This window comes from Acomys minous, assembly GCF_964271855.1.
Source record: "Acomys minous genome assembly, chromosome: 6".
Taxonomy (NCBI): domain Eukaryota; kingdom Metazoa; phylum Chordata; class Mammalia; order Rodentia; family Muridae; genus Acomys; species Acomys minous.
This window is the reverse complement of record NC_140487.1, coordinates 32,377,876-32,405,190: the sequence shown is the minus strand read 5'-3', so window position 1 is coordinate 32,405,190 and position 27,315 is coordinate 32,377,876. Positions and strand designations below refer to the sequence as shown.

Genomic DNA, 27,315 nt, shown 5'->3' with positions numbered 1-27,315 from the left:
CTTGAAGAAAACATCTTTCCTATCTAGGTAAGTCTAAAATTCTGAATGTAAATATATGTCTATCATATCTCATCTGTATCAACTTAAAACATCTATCTAGGCTTAAAAACATCTTAACCCCTAAACAACTAAGCTTGATTGTAAAACTAAACTACCTGATCTTATACCCCATCAGAGACTTGAGAAGGAATAAAATTAATTACCTGAGTATACCAGAAGTATACTGGTTAACAGCTTCCCAAATGAGAAGATAACAGAGACAATTTTCTGCCTGGATAGTCATCCAAAACTCTTTATAATGTTGGAGCATCATCTTCAGCTTTCTGGACCATTATATCTGACAGACATATTTGTGAGGCAGAAACTATTGAGGATTTGCTTAACCTGTCTTAGCAGAGCTTGAACGTTGACTCTGCCTGAGTCTAAACATGACAATTTTAGGCAGAATTCTGTCTGTGGCCAAAAAGAGGACATTTTGTCCAGTGGCTTGTTTGCCACATTTGAAGCCATCTCCATAAGGAGGTTCTTTTACGCTTATCATCTTCTTTGAAGTAGGCTGGGTATTGCCAGGAGTTAACATATCTTATTGTCAATGAATTGTTAAAATAATAAAAATATCTTTGAATGGTATATTCTATAGATCTCTGTGGTTTTTGAAGATCTTATCTATTTTACCTTATCTACCTATAGATTAATATCTATCTGGTAAACCTAGGATATATATTCTTGTAATATAAATAGACTAGTAATTGACATGACCATGATTTTATCAACTAACAACTAACTTGTTTAACTTACTTACTTTAAACAGCCTGCAATAGCACTTGTATTCTACTTGCGTTGTATGGGTACAATACCTCATATTTAGAGTAATATATAGATATTATATATGTACAATATATATTAATATATTAACTATATTATTATATAATATATATTATATATAATAAATTACATATAGAGGGAGAATATAGAGAGAGTAATATATATATTATATATATATAAAATATATATATAATGGGTGTGAAGAATAAACAAATTTCAATTCTATACCTATGTATCAAAATTTAGCCTGGAATTTCTCAATATTTAGAAACTGGACCACAAATGCTATTCCTAGCTTATTTAACTATTTCCCCAATTTTATTTGGGCCCCTACTAAGGTATTATTCATCCCATCAGGCAGAAGGAACCTTAAGAAAATGATGACCCATTTCCCTTAAGCAAAGTTGGGTAGGTTTTTGCTTACTTTCTTAGGCAATAGATGTTTATTTTCATTGGGAGTTAGTTATGACTAACTATTGGTCTTATTCAGAAAGAAAGCTAGGCTGGACTCAGGGATGTCTCTCTTTTCTTTATTTTTCATTATTAGATTTGGAGACAGGGGTTGAAAAGAAAGAAGGGGGAATATAGAAATATATAGGTATGATAGGACAAAAAGTAGACTACTGAGTCTAGTCCTCAACTTAATGCCTTAGTTATTACTCACAAGGTTATTTTTAAATCATTGGTATAGAATGTTGTATATTGATGCCTTACTTTATTCTTTGAGGCAAGTTTCCTAACGGGAGCTCTCACCTTCAGCTGTACTCCCTGAGCAGTGAGCCCCTAAAAATGAATTTCATCTTTCCAGTAAAGGGCTTACTGATGGGCACCATCACACCCAACTTCTGTGTATGTTCTGGGGAAATAACCCAAGGCTTCATGCTCGCATACCAGTACTTAAGCACTGGGTCACTTTTTACACCCTATGTACATAGAAGGACATAAGAGTTAACTAAGCTTTCCAGGCTGGTCTCCTATGAGTGAGCAGAAGCAATCCTGTCTCAACTTCTCAAATAACTGGAGCTCTAACCTGAAAGCACAGGCCCAGATAACTACTTTTAACTTTTGACATTTAAAAGAATCAATACAATTCATGTTTTTATTTTTAAATTTATGCATTTGGTCGATGTAGGGAATGAGATGTAACTGTTCAGTGTCTGCAACATCGATAGGTACTACGATTCACAAATGCAAAATTTTTGAATTGTCTATTCTTTTCCATAGTAATGTATAAAAATAGATGCAGTGAAATAAAAATAGGTTTTAATTCATACTGCATCCCCATTCTTATTTGTACAACAGAGATAAAGTACATTTCAATGTTAGTGTGGTTCTAGGAAGTTAGTGTAATATGTAAATATCTCACACATCTTAACAAATGCTACGCTCTGCAAACACTGCACTTTATCTTGGTTCTGATGTAATCAAGTGTACTTTTGTCTCTGTCTTATTCCAAAATAAAATAAGACAAATGTACACATGGGTATATAAGGCATTGAGGGGTTCTTCATCTGATTAAAAACCAATTCATCTTTAACAACATATGATACACTCATGCATTAATGCATATGCATAGTCACACCACACAAATATAAACATAAAAAGAAGGAACAAAAGGAAGTACATGGGGAGGAAAGAAGAAGAAGGAGGAGGAGGAGGAGGAGGAGGAGGAGGAGGAAGAAGAAGAAGAAGAAGAAGAAGAAGAAGAAGAAGAAGAAGAAGAAGAAGAAGAAGAAGAAGAAGAAGAAGAAAAGCAGAGCATATATAAATGCTGGCATCCGGTAGAATTAAATGAAAGAGCTAAGAGTTAATTATCTGCAAGGACTTAATATGTTCAAATATTTTTAGAATTTACACTTGATGATTCTTGCTTACTGTGCACATGAGTTTAGAATCAAGTCTTATGGATTGTTTTAAAAGATTTATTTATTTTTATTTCATGCTTATATGTGTGTACCATGTTGTTTTACTGGACCCGAAGATGCCAGAAGAAGGGCTGGATCCTTTGGAACAGAAGTTACAGGTGGTTATGAGCCATCATGCTGATTCTAGGAAGCAAACCCAGAACCTCTGCTAGAGCAGCAAGTACTCTAACCACTGAGCAGTCCCTTCAGGTGTTTGCCTATTGTTTATAATCTACTTTTTAAGGCCCACAGAATCCTTATGTTCTTTGATATTTCTAAGAATATTTACTGAACACACTTTTGTATGAATTAAAGTTAGTTTACTTTGAAACTTTGCCTCACACTGGTTGTACATGGACATCTCATTTTGCGATTCACTCTGGGTAGTTGTTGCCTCTGGGCAACTAAAAGCAGGAAGTGCATTGATCATATGGATGTCAAATCAGCAACATGCAAATAGTCATAATGTCTTTTTGGAAAAATTCACAGAAGTTGGCCCATTGTTGAACTGAAAGTGAGTTCTTCATGCCTTGCCTTAGTTGCAAGCAACCACTGATAGGATGTGACGAAGGCTTCCTGATCTCAAGTGTGCCTCAGCAGCTCAGCCAAGTCTATGGTAGAAATCAGGTCAGAATGACCTTGAGATCCATGTGCAGCTTTTACAAGTTTACTATAATGTGGAGACACTAAAATGAAATTACCAAGAACATCAAATTGTTTCATAGTCATCCAAAAAGATAATATCTTCATGAACACTAAGACAGAAAACAAGTCTACACCAAGATCCTTGTAAGATTTGCTATATTTTTTTTTACTATTTTTTAAAAATTGAGATTATGATATTATAACATCATTTTCCTTTTACCCTTTACTCCTTCCAACTACTACTATGTCGCCCTATCCATTAGGTTCTTCAAATTTATGACCTCTTTTTATTTCATTGCTGGTGTGTGTGTGTGTGTGTGTGTGTGTGTGTGTGTGTGTGTATGTTCCCAAATATATAAATTCTGCCTTCATCACCTATGTAGTGTTACTTGTACGTGTGTTTTCAGGGATGACGATGTAGCATGGGGTAAACAATTCCTGTCCTTTTTCCTTTGGAAAGACTATTTCTCCTGCTCTCAGTATTCCTCAGTTGCCAGTAGCTCAATGTCTAAATCTGAGCTTTCCAACTGACAAGGCTGACTGGCCAAGGTACTCCAGAGACCCAACAATCTCTGACTCACTAGCATTAGGATTATGAGCACATAATGCCAGCTGTATTTTGGTTAGGTAGTTAGTTTGTTAGTTAAGTAGTAGGTAGGTAGGTAGGTAGTTTTTCGGTGGTTGGTTGGTTGGTTGGTTAGCAGGTGGGCTGGCAGGCTGGCTGGCTTCTTGGTTAGTTAGTTAGTTAGTTAGTTAGTTAGTTAGCTAGTTAGTTAGTTAGTTAGTTAGTTAGTTAGTTAGTTAGTATAGTTTGTCCATTTATTTGTTAGCTTGTTTATGTTTAAACAGTTTTGGGCACTTTCACACAGGCCCTCATGCTTGCAACACTCACCTTAGTGATCACAATTTCTCCACATAAGTTATACTTTACTGTTTAGATTTTTCTACATTTGACAAGTTATGTGGGACATATCAAGCCATATGTTACAGATGTATATAGAATACTATTTCCATTATTCTTCTCCTCTGTCTACCACACAAACTAATAATTATAATTGGAATTTGAACTATACAGATACATTTTTCTCTACTTTTTAGTCTATCTCTCAACATATCTAGCTTTTAAGGCAGAAATTTTTTAATATTCCTTTTACTCTTTAAACTCTTCCATATACCGGTCCTTGCTCATTTTCAAATTCATGACTTTTTTGTTGATTGTTGTTAGTAATCCTTTTCAAGCTTAGTGTCATACAATGGGAGAAGGACACAAAGGCATCAGAAATTCAAGCCCAGCTTGAGCTACGAAGTGAACCTTTGTTTCAAAAACACCCGAGAACTAGAACTCTAGCTCAAGGACGGAGCATGGCTCTAAGTACATAAGGCCAACGCTTCAACCCTTAGTGCCCTGCACCCTGAATCAAGTCACCAAGTAAGCTCATTTATGTCCAAGGTGCTTCTTCTACGATGGTGCTTTTTGGATCTTTGAGATGTTATTGCCTTGTAATATACCTGCCCCTGTTGAAAAACTTGGATCACAGGAAATAGGGTCATCAACATTCTCCACAAAGACTGTGAACATGTACGAGCTAGTGTTATTGCCGTCATCTCTGGCTTCAACTTCCAACGTGTAGAGTCTGGAGTTACTTGGATTGTCAAGACTCAGAGGCTGAAGGACAGTGATTATACCTGTGACTAAGGAAGGAGATAAATAAAAATGACTAAACTCAAATAATTATTCCTATGTTAGTTTATACTAATGCTGTTTACATTTATATAAACATATAATTTTATTTATAAGAAAGTGATGTTTACCAAGTATATATTCATTGAAAATATTTAAACCTTTTTTTTTTAATTACAGGCTTATAAATCTTTTTAAATTACTATCTATTTGTTTACCAAATAAGGAAGTAACAGTCCTATCCTAAAATACCAAACGTAAGAGGTCTCATTTGACATTGATTATAATGTATCATAGTAGTGAGTGTAAAGACTCAACCCAGTCATTCATTGCTTCTCATAAAAGGCTTTGGCCATTTTGTTACACAAAATGGTAGAAGGAAGATGCACACTAGTTTTGACCTAAAATAAGAAAAGTTTGTTAAAATGAGGTGACTGTTCATCCCTGGTATTATAACCTACATTTCCTCTAAGAATTTGTTCTTTTTTCTTTGAAATGATCTACTTTGACATTATCCCATATGTCTTCATAACCTTTACAAGGCTTTGGGATGCCTCTAAAATTTCCTTACTTTCTTCTTGCACTGATACTTGAATTTGAAGATTTATAAGCAAATTGAATGGATTCAATAAAAAATTTCAAATATTGACTGATCAGTATGATGGCATTATAATGTGCCAACTTGACAACTCTATTTTTATTTGTTTTTGATTTTGGTGGCAAACAGGGAGATACCTGGTGAACTTGGAGGTTAGAAAGGTAACAGCAGCCTATTATATTGTAATTTAGTTTTTAAGTGTACTTTGTTTGATCAGCTGTATTGCTGCTAAACTGAAGTGGCTACAAATAAATTCGTAACTCTCTTATCCTCCCGCCAGCCTTTTCAACCTTTGGACATTGTCCCAACACGCAGTATTCTTCAACGTTCATGCTCAGGAACAATGCAGTTGAGTTACACTAAAATTGAAACACACCCACATCTATAGCTATACTGAACCTCAGATTCAGCACATCTGTGCGATTCTTCCATTATTCTGACTGCTAGGATAGATGTGCATACTAAGCTCTGAGACAGAAAGATCTAGGCTCTGCAGGAAATCACCACCATCAAATGAGAGGCAAGAACTCTCAGGGGTCAAGTCACAGCGATGAAATCCCCCTCACCTTTTTGTATTCTAATCTACCCTAAGTTTTTCCACTTTATGTCTACCTTCCTTTCCTGATTTCAAGCTATAGAATTAGATGGAGACCATAGCCTATCTTGAACTACATAGGCAGCTTTCCACAACATATGTTTGATGATTATATTTTTCTGTTTGGTTCTCATATTTCATAATACCAGGTATGAAAAAATCCACAAAAACAATATTTCAGAGTAACTGTTTTTTCATATATATATCCGTGCTTAATATCTCTGAAGGAGAATGGTATATAAGAGTGTCAAAGTTTTATATCATTCTCTATTTTATGAGATTGTTTTAACATTAGGAAAGCTGTAAGTATAAATGTCACATGTTTCTGCTATGTTTCCGACTCTGTTTAAATTTGAAACAGTAATTTTACCAGTCCAAACTCCCAAGAGGGGTATAGAGATTGGTGTATGTTTAGCTAAAGTAGTCTAGAAGTATTTATCTAAAACGTACAAGGGTCTAAACCAAACATTTCCTGCCGGGTTTTAAAGGAGTACATGATGCTGTTGTCTTCATCACGGTCTGTGGCCTTTACTCTTGCTACAAAATCTCCAATGGGTTTCTTTTCAGTCACATTAATTGAATCCATAGGAAATCGCCTAAGAATAAAATTGTCAAGAAAAAATTTAGAAACAACAACTCTTATTATCTAATTGTCAATATATAGCTTAATGAATCTTCTAGGTTTATGATGCCATTTCCTCTTTTCAGTAGTTAAAAGCTCCAAACATATTCAAGTGTTGGGATTTTTAATATGATTTTTATTGTATATCATCTCTGCTATTAAGCAATATTATTGTATTCTATCTTATCATAGAATACAAGAGATAGAAAGTAAAAAAAAAAAACTGAATGGAACCAAAAATCTCCATTGTTCCAGATAGAAAATGAATACAAGACACTAAGTATATTCATTTTCATCTTGTAATCTGGGAAGATGAGTTGCTTTCAATAGCTATCACTTAGAACAAGGTAGTAGATCAATTCCTGTAACACTATTTACTAGCTGTCTGCATTGCATAAAATGTTCCTGATAACCTTTAGGATATTTCTTAAATGTAAGTTTCTTTATTTGGCAATTTTTTCAGACATCATAGTTAACTGATGACCTATGTGTCCAGTGAGGTCCAAGGACAAGGGAGCTGACTGTGTGATATTAAGGCTACAGCAGCATTCTTGATCATGTCACACTTGGCTCCTCTTTCACAACTACTATAATAAGTATAATTCCCATAATAATCACCTTCTAGGACACTTTAAATCACTTTCTTCTCTGTTACCCTATTATGTTAAGGTTCTGTGTCTCTTCATAAATCAAAAACAATTAGAAACTATTTAGTAATTTGGCCATGGCTCATATATACTTAGTAATAGATTCTGTTAAATGAGTAATACATTTATGTTTATTAAGTAATGAAAGCAACAAAATATTATTTTTAAATTATGGTGGTGCTTTTACTGTAAACAAAGTTAGACCTGCAGATTGACTATTTTCAGAAATAATGGATTATGGAATCTCTAAATTTGCTTCAGTTTTTCAGATAGTGTAATCAGGTGAGTTCAGGAACACAAAAAATTATTCCCTCAGGTTATCTCTGGAGACACAACTTAGTAACGTAAGGAAAGTAACCTTAATACTATCACATTTCTGTCTTTAGTAATCTAACAAGTATTTGATTACTCTTCCATTTTAGATTAAAATTTAATTACTGCATTTTGAAGTATGGAAAACACCAATTCACAATCTTCAAATATTTCCTTAATTTCAAGTTGTATGTGGAAATATTAAAATAAAACATTTAAATATTTTAAACTCCTTAATGTCAATGTAGTCATTAGATATCAGTGTAATAGCTTTAAAAATTTGAGGGAATGAAAACAGAACCAGAACCAAGTACTTCCACCGCATTATAGGTTGATCACTTCTAAACTTATTTTGAGGATATTCTAATACGTTTTGTGCATGCACCAGGTGTAGGTATATTCTAATATGGTTTTGACAGAGCAAGACATGATATTATTTTCTCTATTACCACATATCTTTATTGTCATTTATAGTATATATATATATAAACTCTTTGAAATGAATATGCTTACTCAAATTGAGGTGCCTCATCATTTATGTTTCTAATATTAATAATTATTGTCCCTTGGCAGAACAAACCCGTTGTATCTGTAACTCTCACTGAAAGCTGGAAAGTCTGGAAAAGAGGTTTTGAAAAATAATAATACACTATTTGATAACTGGCAATATGTCTCTTGCTACATACATATTACACACACACACACACACACACACACACACACACACACACACACATATATATATATATATATATATATATATATATATCCTGAAGTCTTAATAAGCATAAATAATTCTTTAACTACACACAATAAATTTCCAAAAAGCTTAATTTTATATCCTATAACGTTTCATTCAGAAGTCTTTAAAGCTTGGCTGCTGGCCTAAATATAGAAGCAATTGAAACAAAAACATGAATGAATTCTGTATTTAACCAAAAGCCCAGAATATAGTAAACTAAAGATCTTAACAAAGCAGACTGCTTGGGGCAGATCCCAAGATGTGGGACATCAAGCTATTCTTTAGGGTAAGCACATGAAGCAGTTTTCAAAGGGCTAAGAATGTCAAGAGTGCACTCCTTGTCAGCCTGTCCCTCCACCCCCCACTTAGATATCATACATTCCTATCAAGTGCCACTTTGGCAACACAAGCAAAGGACTCCTAGTAAAAGGTCTTTAACAAACGTTAATAAATGCCCACAACTACACGCTTCCATGCTGAATGAAAGACAGTCATCATGTGGGTGACACTATGCGCCACCATGTACAATTAGTTGCTGAAGTGTGTAGTGGGGATAAAACAGAAAGAAATTTTAGTAGACTGCACATACTGGTGTGAATGTGTGAGCAGAGACAGAAGGGAGGCAGGGCAGGCCCAGAAGGGTGGCTCTGAACTGCTCCCACTCACAGCGAGGTCTTCCGCATCCCTCCTAACTTAACGTCATAAAGCAGACCTGCAACACTTAAGTGTTTCCAAACTGAGGTTTAAATAAGATTCATGTGCATCCCTCCCTCGGCCTCTTATTTTTCCTCAGGTTAGAAAGTTGAAGTCTTCTTCACCTTCACGCAATATCAGCAGCAGCTTCTTCACTTTTGTTCTAGAGCACTGGTTCTCAACTTGTGGGTCACAACCTGTTTGGGGGGTCACGTATCGGATATCCGGCATATCAGATATTTACATTATGGTTCATAACAATAACAAAGTTACAGTTATGAAGTAGCAATGAAATAGCTTGACTGTTGTGAGTCACCACTGCATGAGGAACTACATTAAGAGGTCACAGCATCAGGAAGGTTGAGACCCACTGTTGAAGAGTCTTATGTGCTCTGTTTCTCAATATTTTCTCAACTGCATTATAGGTTAGCATATATGGAGGCATTTCTAAAGCAGAAATAGTTTTATAATAATAGTAACACCTGCCATAACTTATATTCATCTTCCTTTCACACTGATCCCAATGGCCATTTAGCTAGGACATCTGTGATCATTTTGATTTAAATGTCTTTAGAAAGTTTTATATAGTTAAGGTACAATCCCTACACTCTGTTAGCTGTAAGACTTACACATCTAGACCTTTGGTTAACTATGCAAATCCTTGCAAATGAATCTCACAAAGTATTACCCTGTGCAATGTCACTATGTCTTTAATTTATGCATAAAGCATTCAAAGTGTTTTCAGTTCACTTTCATTCTTAATTGAGGAAGAAATAAAATTAAATTACGTGATAGCCAGCATCAAAGTCTAAGACATTGTCGCCTCTTAAGCTAACAACACCATTTACAGGATCCACTCCAAAGGAGTTTGCCCCTCTCTTTGGTCCAGATAACTCTGTCTCAAGGTTGTACTGGAAAATAAGATGTGTATTATTCACTTGGAAATGAATCAAAAGGCACAGGAAATATGTTAGTACACAATAATACGATGAACATATAGAGAATTCCTTAGCATTTTTACACTTGTCACTCCTATCGTCTAGTTGGCAGGAAATCACTGGCATATTGTCATTTGCCAGAAAAATCATCTCTTTTACTTACCATATTTTATACTCCCTTTGCTAATATTTAATAGAGCTACACACCACATTTTCCTAAAATAATTTTTAAAATGCTTTTTTTCTGATTCTACAAATGATTTTATATATGAAAGGATATACATACAGGAAAAATTTATTGTCACTATGTACATTTCAAAACATTCAAAATTTACACACATTTAAAATTTTCAAGTATTAATATAGCTGGATATGCAGGTTTTAAAATTGTACTAAAAGTTCTCCAATGATTTAAGGAGAAGGTAAAGTAGATAAATCTATTCACAGAGCTATTTTTCTAGAAAGTTAAAAGAGATAATAATTTATTAGAGAAAGGTCCAATTACTGTTGTGAATTCATTTTTAAACTGGTATAAATCATATATTCCAGAAATATAACCAATTCTCAAAATACTGTATTTTGAAACTATCACCTGCTGGTCTCTCTCATGTTCCTAGAAATATTTGCCTGGTAATAACTATTTTCAGCTGTACCAGAGATTATTTTTCTTCAATATACTGAAAAGACATTATCTAATAGGAAAGATCTCAGATTTCTTAACAATTTTACATTGGCTAGTCTTCAAAAATATAACTTTGGCTATTCCACAGAGAATTTTACTACCTTGACTGATAACAACACATATCATTGAAGATTAGGGAAAGAAAAAAAATATCTTTTAATGGTGAAAATCAAGGGAGATGGAGATTATGTGACTTTCCCTATGCCATCCCAGTAGCCTAGGGTAAATCCAAACCAGCCCAGGTCAGCAAACAGCCCAGCATCAGTTGGTGCTCCAGTACATCACTGTGAATGTTACTGGCTTGGTAGTAAAAATTTCACTTTAGTAGTTTTTGGTTGTTGTTTCCAAGCCTATGAGAAACTGTATAACCATAAGTCAACTATGAGAAATGAAATTTCTTTAGAATAGATATTTATAAATTAATAAATCAAAGTACCAAAGTCACATAAACACATACAGACACACATATACACACATAGACACATACGCATATAATGACACACATAAATACACATAACACACATACAGACACACACACACACACATAGACATACACACATACACACACACACATACATACATATATACACACATTCATTTAGCAAGATACATTCTGTATTCTTTTAAACTGTCTCAGATACTTTGTCCTGTATGCCTGCTGCAGAAATACATGCATCTCCCACAATGATGTCCACCTACTGTTAGCCTGTCACCATGTACAATGTCTTCATCTGTGACATTCACTTTATAAATGGGTTGAAAGAGTGGATAGTCCTCAGAAATTTCAAAGGTAGCTGTGAAGCAAAAGTGAAAAACATTGCATCAAAACAAAATACCAATAATGTTAATGTGAATTTTAGATCATTGTGAGACTGAGATAACAATTTAGGACAGCAATTCCTCTCTCCCACTCACTGATTGACTCCTGTCCCACCTACTGCTTTTCTTTACTCCATAGTGTTATTGGCAGCAACTGTAGCTTAGTGAGAAAGAACTGACAATGAGGATGCAGTAAGGGGCCATAAATTATATCTATATCTACTGGAGTCATTTCTCACAGAAATATTTGAGTAGATGAGAGTTAATTTCCAACTCACACAAACCTCCTAATATCTCTTACAACATTATATATATGTTTTACATATATATATAACCTATAACAAAAAAGGCATGGATGGATGGAGTGGGCTCAGGGTAAGACAGGATAAATGAAATATTTTCTTGACTTCTGAAATGAGTACATCTACACACCACACATATGTGCGTGCACACAGACACACACACATAGTGTGTGTACGTGTGTGGGTCTGTGTGCCTCTGTACTGACCCATTAGACCTTATTGAAACATGATATCAAGTTCAGGGACAAGGCTTTTCAAATTCCTATTTTTTTTTAATCGAAGAAGTAGACTAAATTAAAATTATAATAGAATCAAAATTTACCGGACTGCTCAACTAAATGTACATTTTTTTATTGTTAAAGGAAATCTCTAAGAGATTTTGGTGTAGCTGTGGTAATGCTGCTATGTGGGAACATGCCTCCCATATTTTCCCCAGAAACAATATGGAAAAGAGGAGGAGAAAAGGAAGAGGAAGATAAAGAGGAAGAAGAAACACACACACACACACACACACACACACACACAAATCCTGAGCATAATTTAAAGATGGATCATCACCAAATTTTAAAGTAACTTAGGTGATTTAATAATATGAAGAATAAATCTTAATAAACTTGGTAATCACTGAATTAAGTTTTTATTATGATATCACATGTCAATTGAAAAATAACCAAGACAAACTGCAAGAAAAATGCAGGCCTAATTGTGCTGTGAATTGTTACAAGAAAAGTTAAATGTATTCAAGGTGCAAAACCAGAAAATTCTGTTCAAAGCATCCTGAGTATACTGTAGTGTAGTGAGGGAAGGACAGAAAGACTTACAAACATATCTCAAATTTTTTTCTTCTTAAAAAGTAATAAAAAAAATTACTTTTAGTTAATTTTAAGTTGAAATTTAACATGAATGATTGAAACGAAGCCTAGGTAGACAGACACAGGCTTGGATCAAATGATCAGAATACTAGATTTAAGAGCTTTTTGAATTGTCCAACTGCTGGCCAATTGTCAGACTGTTTTTGAGTCTTTATGAGGCCAAGCTATTATCTACAAAGAGAATCATTAAAGGTTTAACTGTACTGGACCCTCTGTGCTCTGAAGCAATCTCCATTAGTGTCCTCTTTAACTTTCTACATCATTTCAGTTTGTTTTTTCCCCCCTAAACATTTAACCCCTTCTCATCCACCTTGGAAGTCCATAGAAGAGCTAAAATATCACAGAATAAACAACCAATTAGGCTAGAAAAATGTTAACTTATCCCAAGGGTTCTGCAAACCTGCTCACTGTGCGGTGTCTCCTTTGCTCTTTTGTTGCTCTGACCTTTCCTCTCCTGTCAGTCTCCCCTGCACTTCTGCCCACTGCTCCTTTGGATGTCAACACTTCCATTTCTTTAAGACATCACACCTGTGCAAGCAGTGTTTACCCATGGCCCCAGTTTCTCCTATATCATTGCCATGGTTTAAATTATCTTAAACCCATTCCATAGCAAAAGTAGTTTCCCCAAACTTATTTGTAAAACCATGCTTGCTAGCCAAATGGACCACATGTAGTGTCCATGTTGTTTGTCTCTCATCAACATTCATACATGTGATTCTTCTTTCTTCACTTGGCAGATGAAAGAGCACCACTAGAAAGGTTTTCCTCTAAATCTCCCAGCACCTGTGGAAATTATCTATCGGGAAACTCAAAGTTGGCAGTCTCCAGAGTAGCTGTGAAGTTCTTTAATTAGACAAAGTCTGATACAGATTTTCAAGTCATGCCCAGCAGACTGGTAACAACCCACAGTCTCCAGGGACTACCCTCTCTTATTCTGTCACTCTTGAGCACACATTTATTATCATCTCATATACAAGAGTGGATTCCAAAATTAAGAAGTGGGTAGTCTCCAGACTCAAGAATCATAGGAGTTTGAGATCCAGAAAGACTCAAGAGCACAGAGAAGACCAAGAGAGAAAATCTGTCACCTCACTTTTTGACCATGATAGGAAAGAAAAACAAACACAAACAGAACCCACTTACTTAGTTAAATCTACAGTAAATACTATTGAAAGTGGGTATTCATATTTTCTTTCCCTTTGAAGACTAACTGTACATAATTCTTAGGGAGCATTTTTTTTTCGTAGAGGTCAAAGCAAGTAAAGACTATTTTGCATTGACATTACGGAATATACATTCCATTTCCAAATGCAACTGACATTTGTAAGTAAATGCAATAGTTGGTTGAGCAAAATACAGTACAAATTTTGTATACTTCCGAATACAAATTCCTAATTTACTTGAATGATCATTTTTACAATATTTAATATGGATCATTTAGTAAATTGAATATTTTATTTTGCTTCATACGTTTCAAACTTTAAAATGATATATTTTAAAAATTATTTCATGTTTCCAAAAGAAATTTACAGTTCAAATTCATGATCTTCAAAATTGTGATATAATACATCATATTTTCATGGAACTACACTTTAATTGCAGTGATAAAGATGTCTTTGAAGCAATACACAAGTGAGACACTCAGGTCACTAGTACGTCTTCAGAATGTAGAATACAAGTATAATTTGTAAGGAGAAAATATAAAATTTCAAGGCATTCTTTAATTTGATAAACACAGAAAATAAATTAAAACGATAAAGGCATGTAACTGTTTAGGAGAGAGATGCACTCAGTGATAGATGTTCCATTAATTCCAGCTGTGCTTTTATGCTACCCACTTCAACTTTCCTTTGGGTAGCTCAACCTCCCAGTCAAATGAGTCTTTTCTTTTGTTTATGAAACTACCCAGTGTCTTCTTTTAAAAAGAGATAAACAGGCAAGATTTTGCAATGCCATATAACCCAGTCACTGCCTTCTCTCCAGTTTCATACTGAGATGTCTAGAGAAATGTTCTCTTTCCTCAAACTCACTAATCAACCTGCAGCCCTCTGGCTTCTATGCCTATGGCATGGTAAAATATAGTTCCTAGGCTCATTAGTTATGTTTCTTTATATTGTTTGTGGGAAGCAATGGGAATTGTAACCATTTGAGTTAGCTCTAGAAAACACTTCTACTAAGAAAGCACCTGAAATTCTCCCGGAATGTTCTTTTCCTTTGCTATTCACAGCATAACTCTCTCCTTTTAATACCACCATTTTGAGTGTTCTTTCTTTTCTTGGCAGGCTAACTTTCTTCTCCATGTCATTAAATGTATTTCTTCAGGGTTTGGCCCTGTGCCTTGCTTTGCTCTAGGTCCCCACTGTGATTGAGTGATTTCATCCAAATACGTGGTTTCAATTACAAAACCCTGTATGAGACCTCTGTGCTCAACTGCTAACTTAAATCCCTCCTCTAATATATGTCACAAAGGCACATCAAATATGATATGTTTCACTGAGGATGTCATTCAGTGGAAGGTTGCTTGCCATCCTGTTTAGGGTTCTTATTTAATCACCTAACCTCTTAACAAACAAATCAAGTTCATACTGAGATACAATTCTCTTAAAATGTCTGTTCCTCAGTCTCCCTTTTGTGCTGAGGATCTCTACTTCAGTTTTACCAATCAGAGAGCTTTTCTTCTTCCTTTGTATTCAGTTTGCTATCAAGTTAATTTAATATTTAAGAATATCAGGACAATTGTTTTTATTTATTTCTACCGCATTTCTAGGCAAAATTGTACCATACCCTTCCTGGATTACTGAAACAAACTGCGGGCTGTTTTTTCTCTGTCTGTTCTATATATCTTTAAACATATTCAAGAGTTACATCTAGAACTCTGTCAGTGTTTCTATGAGCTGTAAATTATAGTAGTTTCTCCAAAATAAAGTGAACTAAAATACAAAGAACAAACATTTGCGACACAAAAAGATATATGAAGCTGAAATTTCAATGTTTATAAATAACATTTATACACCTGCTTGTTGTCATTTATACATTGTTGAATTTCTGCTATACAGGAGCAAAGTTGAGTAATGGAAACCATTAGTTTAAGTTGTGAGCATCAGGCATCCAATACTCAACAAATTACTGTTGTTAATAATCACACTGACTCTCTATGATTAGAAAAGAAGAAGGTAGGGTAACTGACACAATTTTAAGGTATGTGAACTATTTTGTCATTGACTTTTTTGTTGGGGAAAATTGTATTTATTAGACAATATCTCCACAGTTAAATTTATGATGCATGACAAAGAGCACAGATTAAGCACTGACCATAATAACTTAATTGGAAAATAACTGTTAGAAAAAATGAATACTTTAGAAGAAACATTTTATGATGACAAAGTTTAGTTACAAAAACAAAAAAAAAGTTAATATAATGAAAATAGATTCTTAAAGTCTCACTTGTTAGTCAAGAAGGTAGAGCCATTTATTTCCTAATACATTTGCTTATATATCTCACCTACTTTCTGTCTTCTTTTATAACCCTCTTTTAAAAATACTTAATTTTGATGTTTGCTTTCTATTTTTTTAATTTTATTTTTTTAATTTTACATACACATTTATATTATCACACATATATACAATAAACTACCTGTAGCAAAAAGAACCACAAAACAATTAGGAATTATATAAATGTTACATTAATAGTGTTTTACCTATTTGAATGTAGCCACCTTGGAGAAAGCATCTTTTCTATCTTGATGAGTCTACAACTCTGAATGTAAATCAATATCTAGTATATCTCATCTCTATCAACTGAAAAACTTCTATCTAGGCCTAAACCACCTTAACCCCCAAACAATTACTCAATTGTAAAACTAAACTATCTGGTCTTCAACACCACAAGAGTCTTGAGAAGGATTAAAATTAATTTTGTGAGTAAACAGGAAGTGCAAGTTAAGAGGTTCCAAAATGAGAAAGTGACAGAGATAGTTCTCTGTCTAGACAGTCACCCGAAATACTCTAAAACAATAAGATTCTATAGATAGATAAGGTAAGATAGTTAGATAAGGTCTTCAGAACCTCAGAGACCTACAGATTATGGCATTTAAAGATAGTTTAATGATTTTAAGGATCCTTTAACAATAAGACACATTAACTCCTGGCAACACCCAGCCTACCTCAGAAAAGATGATAAGCATCAAAGAACCTCCTTATGGAGATGGCTTCAAATGTGACAAACCAGTCACTGGGGAAAATGTCCTCTTTTTTGCTATAAACAGAAAGTTGCCTAAAAGTGGGTAACCTTAGACATAGGCAGAGTCAGGAGCCAAACTCTGCAAAGACATGGTAAGCAAGTCCTTAACAGTTCCTGCTTTATATAAACGTCTGTCACATATAATGTGCCAGAAGGATGAGTTTGTTTTCTAAGCTCACAAGTGTAAGTGAAAATGTCTACCTAGGAAACATATTTTCAGTCTATTCTAGTGAGGATTTGTGTGTTTTCTGAGACACATGCATATTGTCATATGTTTGTGTGCATGTATGTATACATATGTATTTATGTATGTACGTATGTATACATTATTTGTCTAATAAAATAATCCTGAATATTTTCATATTAAACAGTATATTTTATCTCTTTCACTGTAGATTTCTACTGAAACTAAACAATAGAAAAAATAAGAATCGTACCTGAGCCTGAAGAAAAGAGGGGGTCAACAGTACAGTCTGGAGTTTCAGGAACATCGATTATATTAATGGTCAAAACATGTCTCATGACCCCTCCAGTATCTACTATAAGTAGAAACCTGGTTGGGTCTGTTTCATAATTAAAGATTTTCGTAGATGTGATGATACCAGAATCTAATAAAGAGATAATTAAAATCATAAATACTGTCTACTAATCTAGTTACTGTGCTATCTAGCTATCTTTCTGTCTATAAAATACTTAAGATATCTATAAATGTGTTATAATCATGTTTTAGTAAATAAGTTGCTTAAAAGCAAATATAAACTTACTGAATACAGAGAAAACTATTATAACTTTGGAGACATTCACTATTATCAGGAGATATCATTTTTTAAACCATATAGACTTACTGATATTCTCTTATCAGTTAAAAATGGCCAACTAGTAAGTTTTCCAGAAACAAACTTCCTGTAAGTTCTTACAGATTTCCTTTTCAATTTTATGGAATGGCAAGTGCCAGATAAACTCAAGTCACAGCAAAAGCAAAACATAATACTACTTGAACTTGACTCACACTAAAATGGAGTTTATAAGAGGTAATTTCAAATTATAGTGCTAGATTCAACCTTGAGGGAATATCAATAAGATCAATGACAGGACTTATTTACCATGGTGTCTCCTAATGGGTCTCATCTTCTTAGGCTGAATGACCCTATGAGTCTTCCCTAACTCTCCCACAAAAAAAAATTGGTGTTAAAGATATAATACAAAATTTTTTTCTGGAGCAGGAGAATAGGCTCTTCCCAGAGCACACAGGACCAGGTGAGCCAGCCCTGCCATAATGACGTGGGAGCAGGTGAGCTGGCTCTGCCCTGAGGACCAAGGAGCCAGTGAGCCGGCCCTGCCCTGAGGAAAAGGGAGTGGGAGAGTGGGCCCTGCCCTGAGGACAACGGGACAGGCCCTGTTCCAGGGCTCTGAGTAGACCTTACCCCAACATCTACTCCTTGTATGACCTGCTGGAACACATGAATGGGGCAGACCTGCAGATTCAAAGATTAAAAATCTCCTTGACACATGGCAATAACAGGATATCCAACAGCAGTCCCAGTGAGCATCTGGTAATGCTACTGTAGGCCTCAAACCAAACACATGACTCATAGCAATGATCATTTGAAAGTAAACCTATGTGGACAAAAAACTATACTAATGATACACTATAGCTTTTGTGACAAGAAATTTGTTTGTCTGTTTGTTTATTTTTCTAGGAGGAGGAGAGGGATTTTGGTGTATGTCATATAAACCATAGACTTAAAGCTAAAGTTAAAAAAAGATATAATACAATTTTTTTGTATTATATAGATAACATATAAAATACTGTTTGCATTTGGCATGTGAAGGCTCAACTATCAAAAGAAGTAGATTCATAATAGTTCATATACTGGTAACAATGTAGTCCAAGATGTTTGGTGATGACAGGGTGTAATTTTAAAAAGGCTTTAGAATCTGTTCTAGTTTGAATCTTTGAATCCATAATGTTTTATATAGTTTTATGTGCTAAACGCTGAGTTCAAACTTTGTGATATTGGATGTGGGAACTAGTGGCAGGTCTTCAGGTTATTAAGGAGTGTCTTAAAGTAGAATTTTGTGAGATCAGCCTTCCTTTTCTTCTTTACTCTCTCCTCTGTTCTCTCACCACCATCCTCTTTTTCTCTCTGTCCATGAAGTGAGATGCTTTTCCTTGCCATTCATCTGTACATTGTCTAAGAACATTTCAGACCAAACAGCAAAGAAGCAACCAAACAGAAACCATAACCTTCCAAACCCTGAGCATGTTAGAGAAAACAAAGAATGTATGGTGGGTTACAGAGAAATGGCCCCTGTATGCTCAAGACTTCAGCGCTTGGTCACTAGGGATTGGCACTGTTAGGAGGTATGACTTAACTGAACTAAGTGTGGCCTGGTTGGAGGAAGTATGTCACTTGGGGTGTGTTTCAAGGTTTCCAATGCTCAATCCAGGCCCAGTAACATTCTCTTCCTGCTGCCTACCTATCCAGATATAGAACCCTTGGCTCGTTCTTGAGCACCATATCTGCTTGCATATGGCCATGCGGCCTATCATGATGATAATAGACAAAAACCTCTGGACCTGTAAGCCAGCCCCATTTAAATGCTTATTTTATAAGAGTTGCTGAGGTCATGATGTCTCTTCACAGCAGTAGAACTTTAATTAAGAAAGAATGTTTAGATAATATTGACAGGCTCATTTCAAGGACTGATCAAACCATTTCTTTGAGACATATTTGAACACATTTTCAGAATTTATGCTTAGGAAGAAATACAGGAATATAGGAAAAGTCATTTAGCCAACTTACAGAACATAAGAAATGAGGCAGCATAGCTTGAGGCTACTAAATAGATGTGATTTGTTATGAACACAACAAAATAGAAGAAGCACACAGATCTGAAGAAGTAGATTAAGTATTAGGAGCAAAGACATGACTTTAATAGTATAGGGACATACACTAAAGAGTCAAAGGCATCGGACTTATCCATTTATCTGTCAATAAATAAAATCAGATACAGAAGATGATAAAGACTTACAGTACATAAAGGGAGATAAGCATGGTGCCACAACGCCATAATGTTAATACTCAAGAAATGAAGGCAGGAAGTTTACTAACTTAAGACTAGCTCAGAACACTTAGAATCTCAAAACACAAAAACAAATAACAACAAAAAGCAACAAAACATGAAGAAAGGAATGGAATGGAAGGAAAGAGATGGGTGAAGAGGAATTAACAGATAAGGGAGTATTTTAATCTTAAGTTGCGACCAGGGTGCATTCTAAAATGATGTTTTGTTTTGTTTTTTTTAACATATTTCCAACTGACAAATCAAAGCTAGGAAGGGGTTAATATTTAGGAGAAGAATAAAGACAGATAACATGATATGTGCCAAGGCCCAAGAAAGAAAGCTGTGCATAGGAGATTTTCACTAATACATCAAACATGGAACCAACGGTGCTACCTTTGAAAATAGAAGTAAGACTTGATACCCTATGAGTATATAGAGGGGGAGGAAGTCCCCCTCAGTTAACAGTCATAGGGGAGGGGAGTAAGGGGAAAATGAGAGGGAGGGAGGAATGGGAGGATACAAGGGATGGGATAACCACTGAGATGTAATAAGAATAAATTAATAAAATAAAATAAAACAAAAAACATTTGAAAAAAAAGGAAAATAGAAGTATAAAAAGGAGCCACATTTTAAAGTCACTCATGAATTGGTTTAAAGAGTTTGTCTTTTATCTTGAGAAAATAAGAAAAACTATATAATTATGTGACATAACATAGACGGCTATCAGAGTGTTGTAGTGAGTGACCATATTTCCTCTTTAACAAAAGGCCTGTTAATAAAGATTTTTTAAAAAAATGAAAGAAATCTAGAAATAAGGAAACTGTTGTGGGGAATGTGGTAACATGGATGAGATGTGATGTGAAATGGTTGAGAGAGCGATTTTAAAGACACAGAATTAGAATCCAAATAGTTTGAGATGGATTTAATCAGACAGAAGCTGTGGGGAAAGTCTGCAATCCACATTTGTCACACATTTTCTAATGGGCACACAGTAGTAAGTCTAATATATATCATGTGTGTGATGCTCTAAGAAGTGGTAGATGATGCAAGCCATGGGGTACTTGAAGGCTGTATGTTCTTGTACAGGGCTGCTTTGTCTTCAGAGAGTCAAGTATTATATACAGGACTCCCACATCAGTTAAAGTAAAAGCTATAGGAAAAGCTAATCAAGCCAGATGTAAATAACTAAACATTAGGTGCTTCTGGGTATCTCTTTGCAGAAGGAAGGTATGTCCTTAACTAGAGTCCAGTCATAACATTTGGGCTTTGTGTGTGTAATTTGAGATCATGCAAATATACTTTGTAACTGCAGTAAAGGGATAGATACACGGTTTTAGTCAAGAGGTTGAATAAGTGAAGGGAAACAAATATAGCCCTGAAGAACAGGATTTTGGAGAAGAGGTGGAAGACAAGTATAGTTGGGGGAACTCAGTAGACTTAAGTATCATAGAAATCCAAGGATGAATGTGGTGGCTGAAGAGCTAGCTCACTTGTTAAGAGTACCGACTGCTCATCCCAAAGACCCAAGTTCTAGCCCATCCTACGTGCTAGCCATCTGCATCTCCAGTTCCAGAGGATCTAAAACCTTCTTCTGGGTTGTAGGAACCATTGTACACATATGGTACACAGACATACATGTAAGCAAAGTACCATAGACATAAATTAAAAATGAATACAACCTCAAAAAAAATGAGTGTGGCTGGGCAGCGGTGGTGCACGCCTTAATCACAGCACTTGGGAGGCAGAGGCAGGCGGATCACTGTGAGTTCAAAGCCAACCTGGTCTACAAAGTGAGTCCAGGACAGCCAAGGCTACACAGATAAATTCTGTCTCAAAAAAAATGAGTGTGTTTTAAAAAGCAAAGGATAACTTCTACTTGCAAAAACACAACAAAAATAAAATTTTATAGGGCAAAGACCAAACTAAAACCTTAGATCTACCACTAAAGCAGAGTAGTATGTTTCACTGAAATCAGACTTCATACCGAACTTTACTCAAGACTGTATGACAGAGGTCAGACTTAAAAACAATGCTGAAGACAGTTCATTACAAACATTGAACAATTTAAAGAGAAATCCATGTTTTATGGAGACATGTAAGTTATATTAAAATAAGAAGGACTTAAATGATTACTGAAATGATTAGTTATTCTGTTTAAATAGTTTGGAAAATAGCTTGAGTTTGAGATTATGAAACTAGGGGAAAACAATAGGGACTGGGAATTTACTCAGTGGTGAAAGAACATGTCCAAGTTCAAAGACAGGATTCAGATCCCCAGTACCCACACAAAATCTGGGTAGACGAAGACCACTTATATTCCCAGTCTTGAAAAGGTTTCCTGGCAGAAACCAGCTTAGCTGGATTTGTGAAACTGGTTAGCTCTGAGTTCAAGTGAACGACCTTCCCTCAATGCAGAGCTCAAAAGCAATGAAAGGAAGGAAGATACTCAAGGTCAATCCTTGCCACCCCCCAGTATATGTGTATGAGCATCTATACAAATATACACAGCTCCAAACATATAAGCACATATAAACATATATGTAAACATGCTACACACATACAAAGAAACTGAATTCTGAAGCAAAATTGTTCTGGATGTGCAACTTACTTTAATGTTATAGACATTTGAGTACAGGGTTTTACATTGACTCACAAAAGAGATTGAGCTTCTGGGACACTGGATAAAAGGCGGTGTGAAGATCGAAGAAACAGAAGAAACACTGCAGCAGAACAAGAAGTAGAAATAAATAGTATGAATGACATAAGCAAGCACCCCAGGGAAATGACTATGAGAGTGTGGGAAGGAGTGAAATATCCGGAGCTGAAAATAAGCAGAGAAAATTCCAAAGAGGACCAAAGCCACATTCAGGAATCAGTTATACAGACTGAGAAGTATGCTGACGCCTCACTTCCTGACCCAGAGATATGAGATGTGTGGGAGTGTGAGTAATATCAGCAGGAGACATGCTATGGTTTTCCATGAAAATGAAACATTTTGGTAAAATCCAAGATGTAGAAAAATGTCACAAGATAGGTTGCTAAAGAAAGGGTTCTTTTAGAAAATCAATTTTGCTTAAGGAGCATACATTGGGAGCAGAACTGAAGGACTGAGCAAACAAGACTGCTTGTGATTGGCTCAGTGAAGAGGCTGAGGAGGATGCTGGTGAGCGAGAGGAAAGGATATGCTTCCACCTTAGTCAATACCAAGGACCACAGGAGATTGAATGTTCATATGCTTTCCATAATTAGATGCAGATATAGTCTTGTTGTAAACAAAAATGGTGAGCAAGGGATATGAAGGGTTTCATAGGGGTTCATCAGGGATTCAAGCAAGATCTACACTGTCACTCTAGCAGAGGTCAAATAGGAAAAAATAAGTGTTGGGTCCAAATAGCAGGCAGTTAAAGAATCTTACTAGAGGGTCTAGGAAAAATCAAAGACCCTGTGTCTGGGAAAATGGTTCAGTTGGCAGAGTTTCTTGAGCGAGCATGAGGCTCTGTACTCAGAGCCACATAAAATCTGGGCACAGTAGCATGTTGTGTAATCCCAGAACAGGAGTAGCAGAGACAGGAGGATTCCTGGATCTTTCTGGCTAGACAACCTAGCCAAATTGGTGGGCTTCAGATATATTGAGAGATCCTACGTCAAAAAGAAAGCAATTGAAAAAGACCCCCATGGCAGTCTCTTGACCTACACATGCATGGAAAAAAAGTTGGCAACTTCAACAAATGATGCTGGTCTAACTGGATGTCCAAATGGAGAAAACTGTGTTACATTTACACAATGTAATATTACTGAGCTATTTAAAACAAGGAAATCTTGAAATTTGTAGGCAAATGGACAAAACTGGAAATGATCATCCTGAGTGAGATAACTAAGACCCAGAAAGACACACATTGTATATACTCACTTTAAAGCAGATATTAGACCTGATTGTCTCATGATTCTTCTTGGTGTAGGTGGTTTATTGTATATGTGTGTAATAATATAAATGTATATGTAAAAAATATTTAATAAAAAAGTAGATATTTGCCCAACATAGATGTCCTTTGAAAGACTTCCCCCACAAGGGATTCGAACAGATACTGGGATCTAGGCTATGATGGAGCTATGCAAATTGAATGGAAGAATGGAAGGATAGAAGGACCGGAGGGTTCAGGAGCCCCACAAGGAGACCATCAAGGTCACTGGATCTGGAACCTTGGGGCCTACACAAACTGTTGCACCAACCAAAGACAACGCATGCAGTGAACCTAGACCCCCTGGACAGATCTAGTCAGTGGATAACTTACTCTCTATGGTTATGGGGAGAGCAACAACGGCCTCTGATCACTTCCCCTTGTTGGGGAGGCCCGGTGGCACACAAAGGAAGGGGAAGCAGGCTCTCTGGATGAGACCTGATAGACTGTGGTCATGTGGTGGGAGAAGAGGTCCCCTTTAGTCAGAGGTCCAGGGGAGGAAATTGGGAGGGAGGGTGGGAATGGGTTGACACAAGCAAGAGGATAACAGTCAGGTTGTAATCTGAATAAATTATAATAAATTAAAATTAAAAAATAAAAGTAAAAATGTTTATATCCACAAAAAAAAAAAAAAGAAAAGAAAGAAAGAAAGAAAGAGTAAAGGGATAAATCAGAAGCCTGATAGCCACAGGAAGGTTCCTAGTATTACACTGTAGTTAGAATAAAATAATCGTAAATATGAGGTTAATGCAGAGTCTCAGCGATTGAGTAGAAGGGGAGGGTCTGATGAGCAGGAGTTGGAAATGGAGCTTTTGTAGAGTGCGGAGCTTGCACTGCTGTTGATAGAGCATTCCGAAGAAAACACATGGCTGGAAACTGAGACACAAAGCTATTTCTAATTTTAAAGCCTATTTTCTTACATTTATAAAAATTATAGCATGCAATGTTTTCATAGTCTTGAATATAATAGACAAGTATACGTGTGCATGCCTTTTAACAGCTGTCTGAAATATAAATAAATAGCTATGCTCTGTTTATAAATAATAATTAGCTCATTTCATGTATAATTATAAAGCTCATGTTTTGAACAACAAAAAAAAATAGATAAAATCCAGCTGATGGTCTTTCAGCAATCTTCCTGAGTGTCGCCTGTACTTTCAAGTGGACCTGGATCACAGGATAATTGGAGGTGGAAGTGAATTTTGCTTGTTTCTTCAGTGTTTCAACTGGGAGCCTGTTCCTACCAAGTTACTGAGCACTGAACAGTGCAAACTGCCTGTCTAGGAGCTGGATGCTGTCAGAACAGTAAAAAACACGTGTGCTCCCTACTTTAACTGATGCTGGAGTAAATCTCATGGAGACATCACAAAGACACCATCAAAATATTTTCAAATTCTTTTTCTTGAAATTGGTTCAAAAGTCATCTATTATTCAAGAGCTATATTTTGGTCTGAAAAGGAAGAAGCAACTCTCAAGCTAATTAATAGACAAAACTTATTTTACTCAGGAAAGAACCCTTGGGGGTAGTATCAGGCTTATTCTGAATGTGGAGCAAGACAGAGGGGAAAATTTCAGAAACTGTAATTATCTGAAGCAAAGTTTGAGCAAACATTCTAATATACTATTGGAGTATAACTAAATAATTATCTTCAGAACCTCGCTTTAAAGTAGCAGTTATAAAATAAATGAAAATATATAAATCCTAAATTTAATTTACTTGCATCGATGACAAAATCTTTTGTTTTGTTCAAAAAGCGGTAGGCATTTGGTTTTCCAGCCACGTCCTTGTCATAAGCACGGCTTAGTTCTGTTCCAGGAAGCTTATTTTCAGGCAGATTCACAGGGTTGATTAATATCTGAATTTCTGCCCCAGCATAGGAAAACACTAAAGCAGTAATATGGAAAGACGTAAGTAAAACCAAGAAAGAGCAATACAAAAATAAAACATATTCCCCATGATCATTCCATAGGTTTGTGTTTATTTGTGATTCAAGTTGGCTAAAGGGTACATTTAAAGCCAAACCAGCATTGATTTTTCCCTTTGAATGACATTTTTATATGCATTTTCTGTTAGGCCATGCACTATAAAATTGGACTAAAGAACAGTCCAATGATCCAATCCTTTTTATCTTTAATTTATTTCTTCATTCAATTTCACTGCTAAACTATTACCAAGAACAATGATTATTCCTGTCCAAAGGAAATTTCACAAATTCCCTCTGTGTTATTGATCAGTCAAGCAATTTTGTGTGTTCACTTAAACTACATTTTAATAGAAACTTTACTGCATTTTTTCAAAACACCACTTCAAAACATCAGTATACTGTCTATTATAATTTTAATTCACTTAATTATTTTCATTGTTATTCATCATCATGGAAAAGAACTCATTTTCACTTTAGATGTGGCACACTATACAACTCCAGACCTCCACAGCAAAAATCAAAAATTAAATGTTGCTAAACTCACTCTCAGAGTGTGAAATACAACTCATGAGATAATAAATGAGCATATGCAGTACCCAGAGAAATAGCATAGTGTGAAATTAGTCATAAACTTAATAAATGCATCATATGATGCTGTTATATAGAAGAAAAGATGTTCAAGGCAAATAGTGCTACAGAAAGGAAGACTCTGTAAGATATCAAGTGGAGTCCTACATGAAACAACCCAAGGCCATATCAAGGTTCTTTCCCTACATACACACGTACATGCACATGAGGGTAAGTGGGAAGCTGAAGAATATTAACTCAAACTGAAAGGATCCCAGCACAGATCCAATTCCTCAATGCCCCAGTCTCTTACTTTAACTCACCTCTGCATATTAACAGTATCTTGAAGATATTCATGCTCAGGCTGGCTTCTCCGATACCCACACCAAGGCCCCCCAACGAATGAACAACTCTGGCTATTTATACAAATTCAGTCTTCACACAAGTTAAGCCAGCAGGTCAATAAGCTGTTACTCAACCGTGATGACAGTGGGTTTACTCTGCTTAGCTGAGTGATTATGTGCACAGGTCATGTTTCGGCCCCGGTGTTTGTTCCTACACAAATCCGGTGAGATTACCAGCAATGTTGGGATCGTTATATGCCACCTATTCAATTTACACCTTTCAGTTAATGGCTGGTTTCCTATGGGGCATTTCTGGCTAGAAGCCAGGTGATCT

General features: G+C 35.6%; 1 protein-coding gene across 1 annotated transcript in view; it reads right to left on the bottom strand.

Annotated features, from left to right (window-relative positions):
• The window catches only part of LOC311599106 (cadherin-related family member 4-like), a gene marked incomplete at both ends in the record, with an annotated part of 77,100 nt that extends 50,106 nt beyond the window's left edge, over positions 1-26,994 (bottom strand). Inside the window, 8 exons of the mRNA XM_084784753.1 lie at positions 4,884-5,066; positions 6,699-6,844; positions 8,343-8,446; positions 10,053-10,175; positions 11,584-11,678; positions 17,555-17,725; positions 25,863-26,030; positions 26,961-26,994. Of these exons, the coding sequence (XP_084640879.1) occupies positions 4,884-5,066; positions 6,699-6,844; positions 8,343-8,446; positions 10,053-10,175; positions 11,584-11,678; positions 17,555-17,725; positions 25,863-26,030; positions 26,961-26,994 (1,024 nt within the window). The remainder of the gene's footprint in view (positions 1-4,883; positions 5,067-6,698; positions 6,845-8,342; positions 8,447-10,052; positions 10,176-11,583; positions 11,679-17,554; positions 17,726-25,862; positions 26,031-26,960) is intronic.
• Positions 26,995-27,315: the final 321 nt, after the last annotated feature.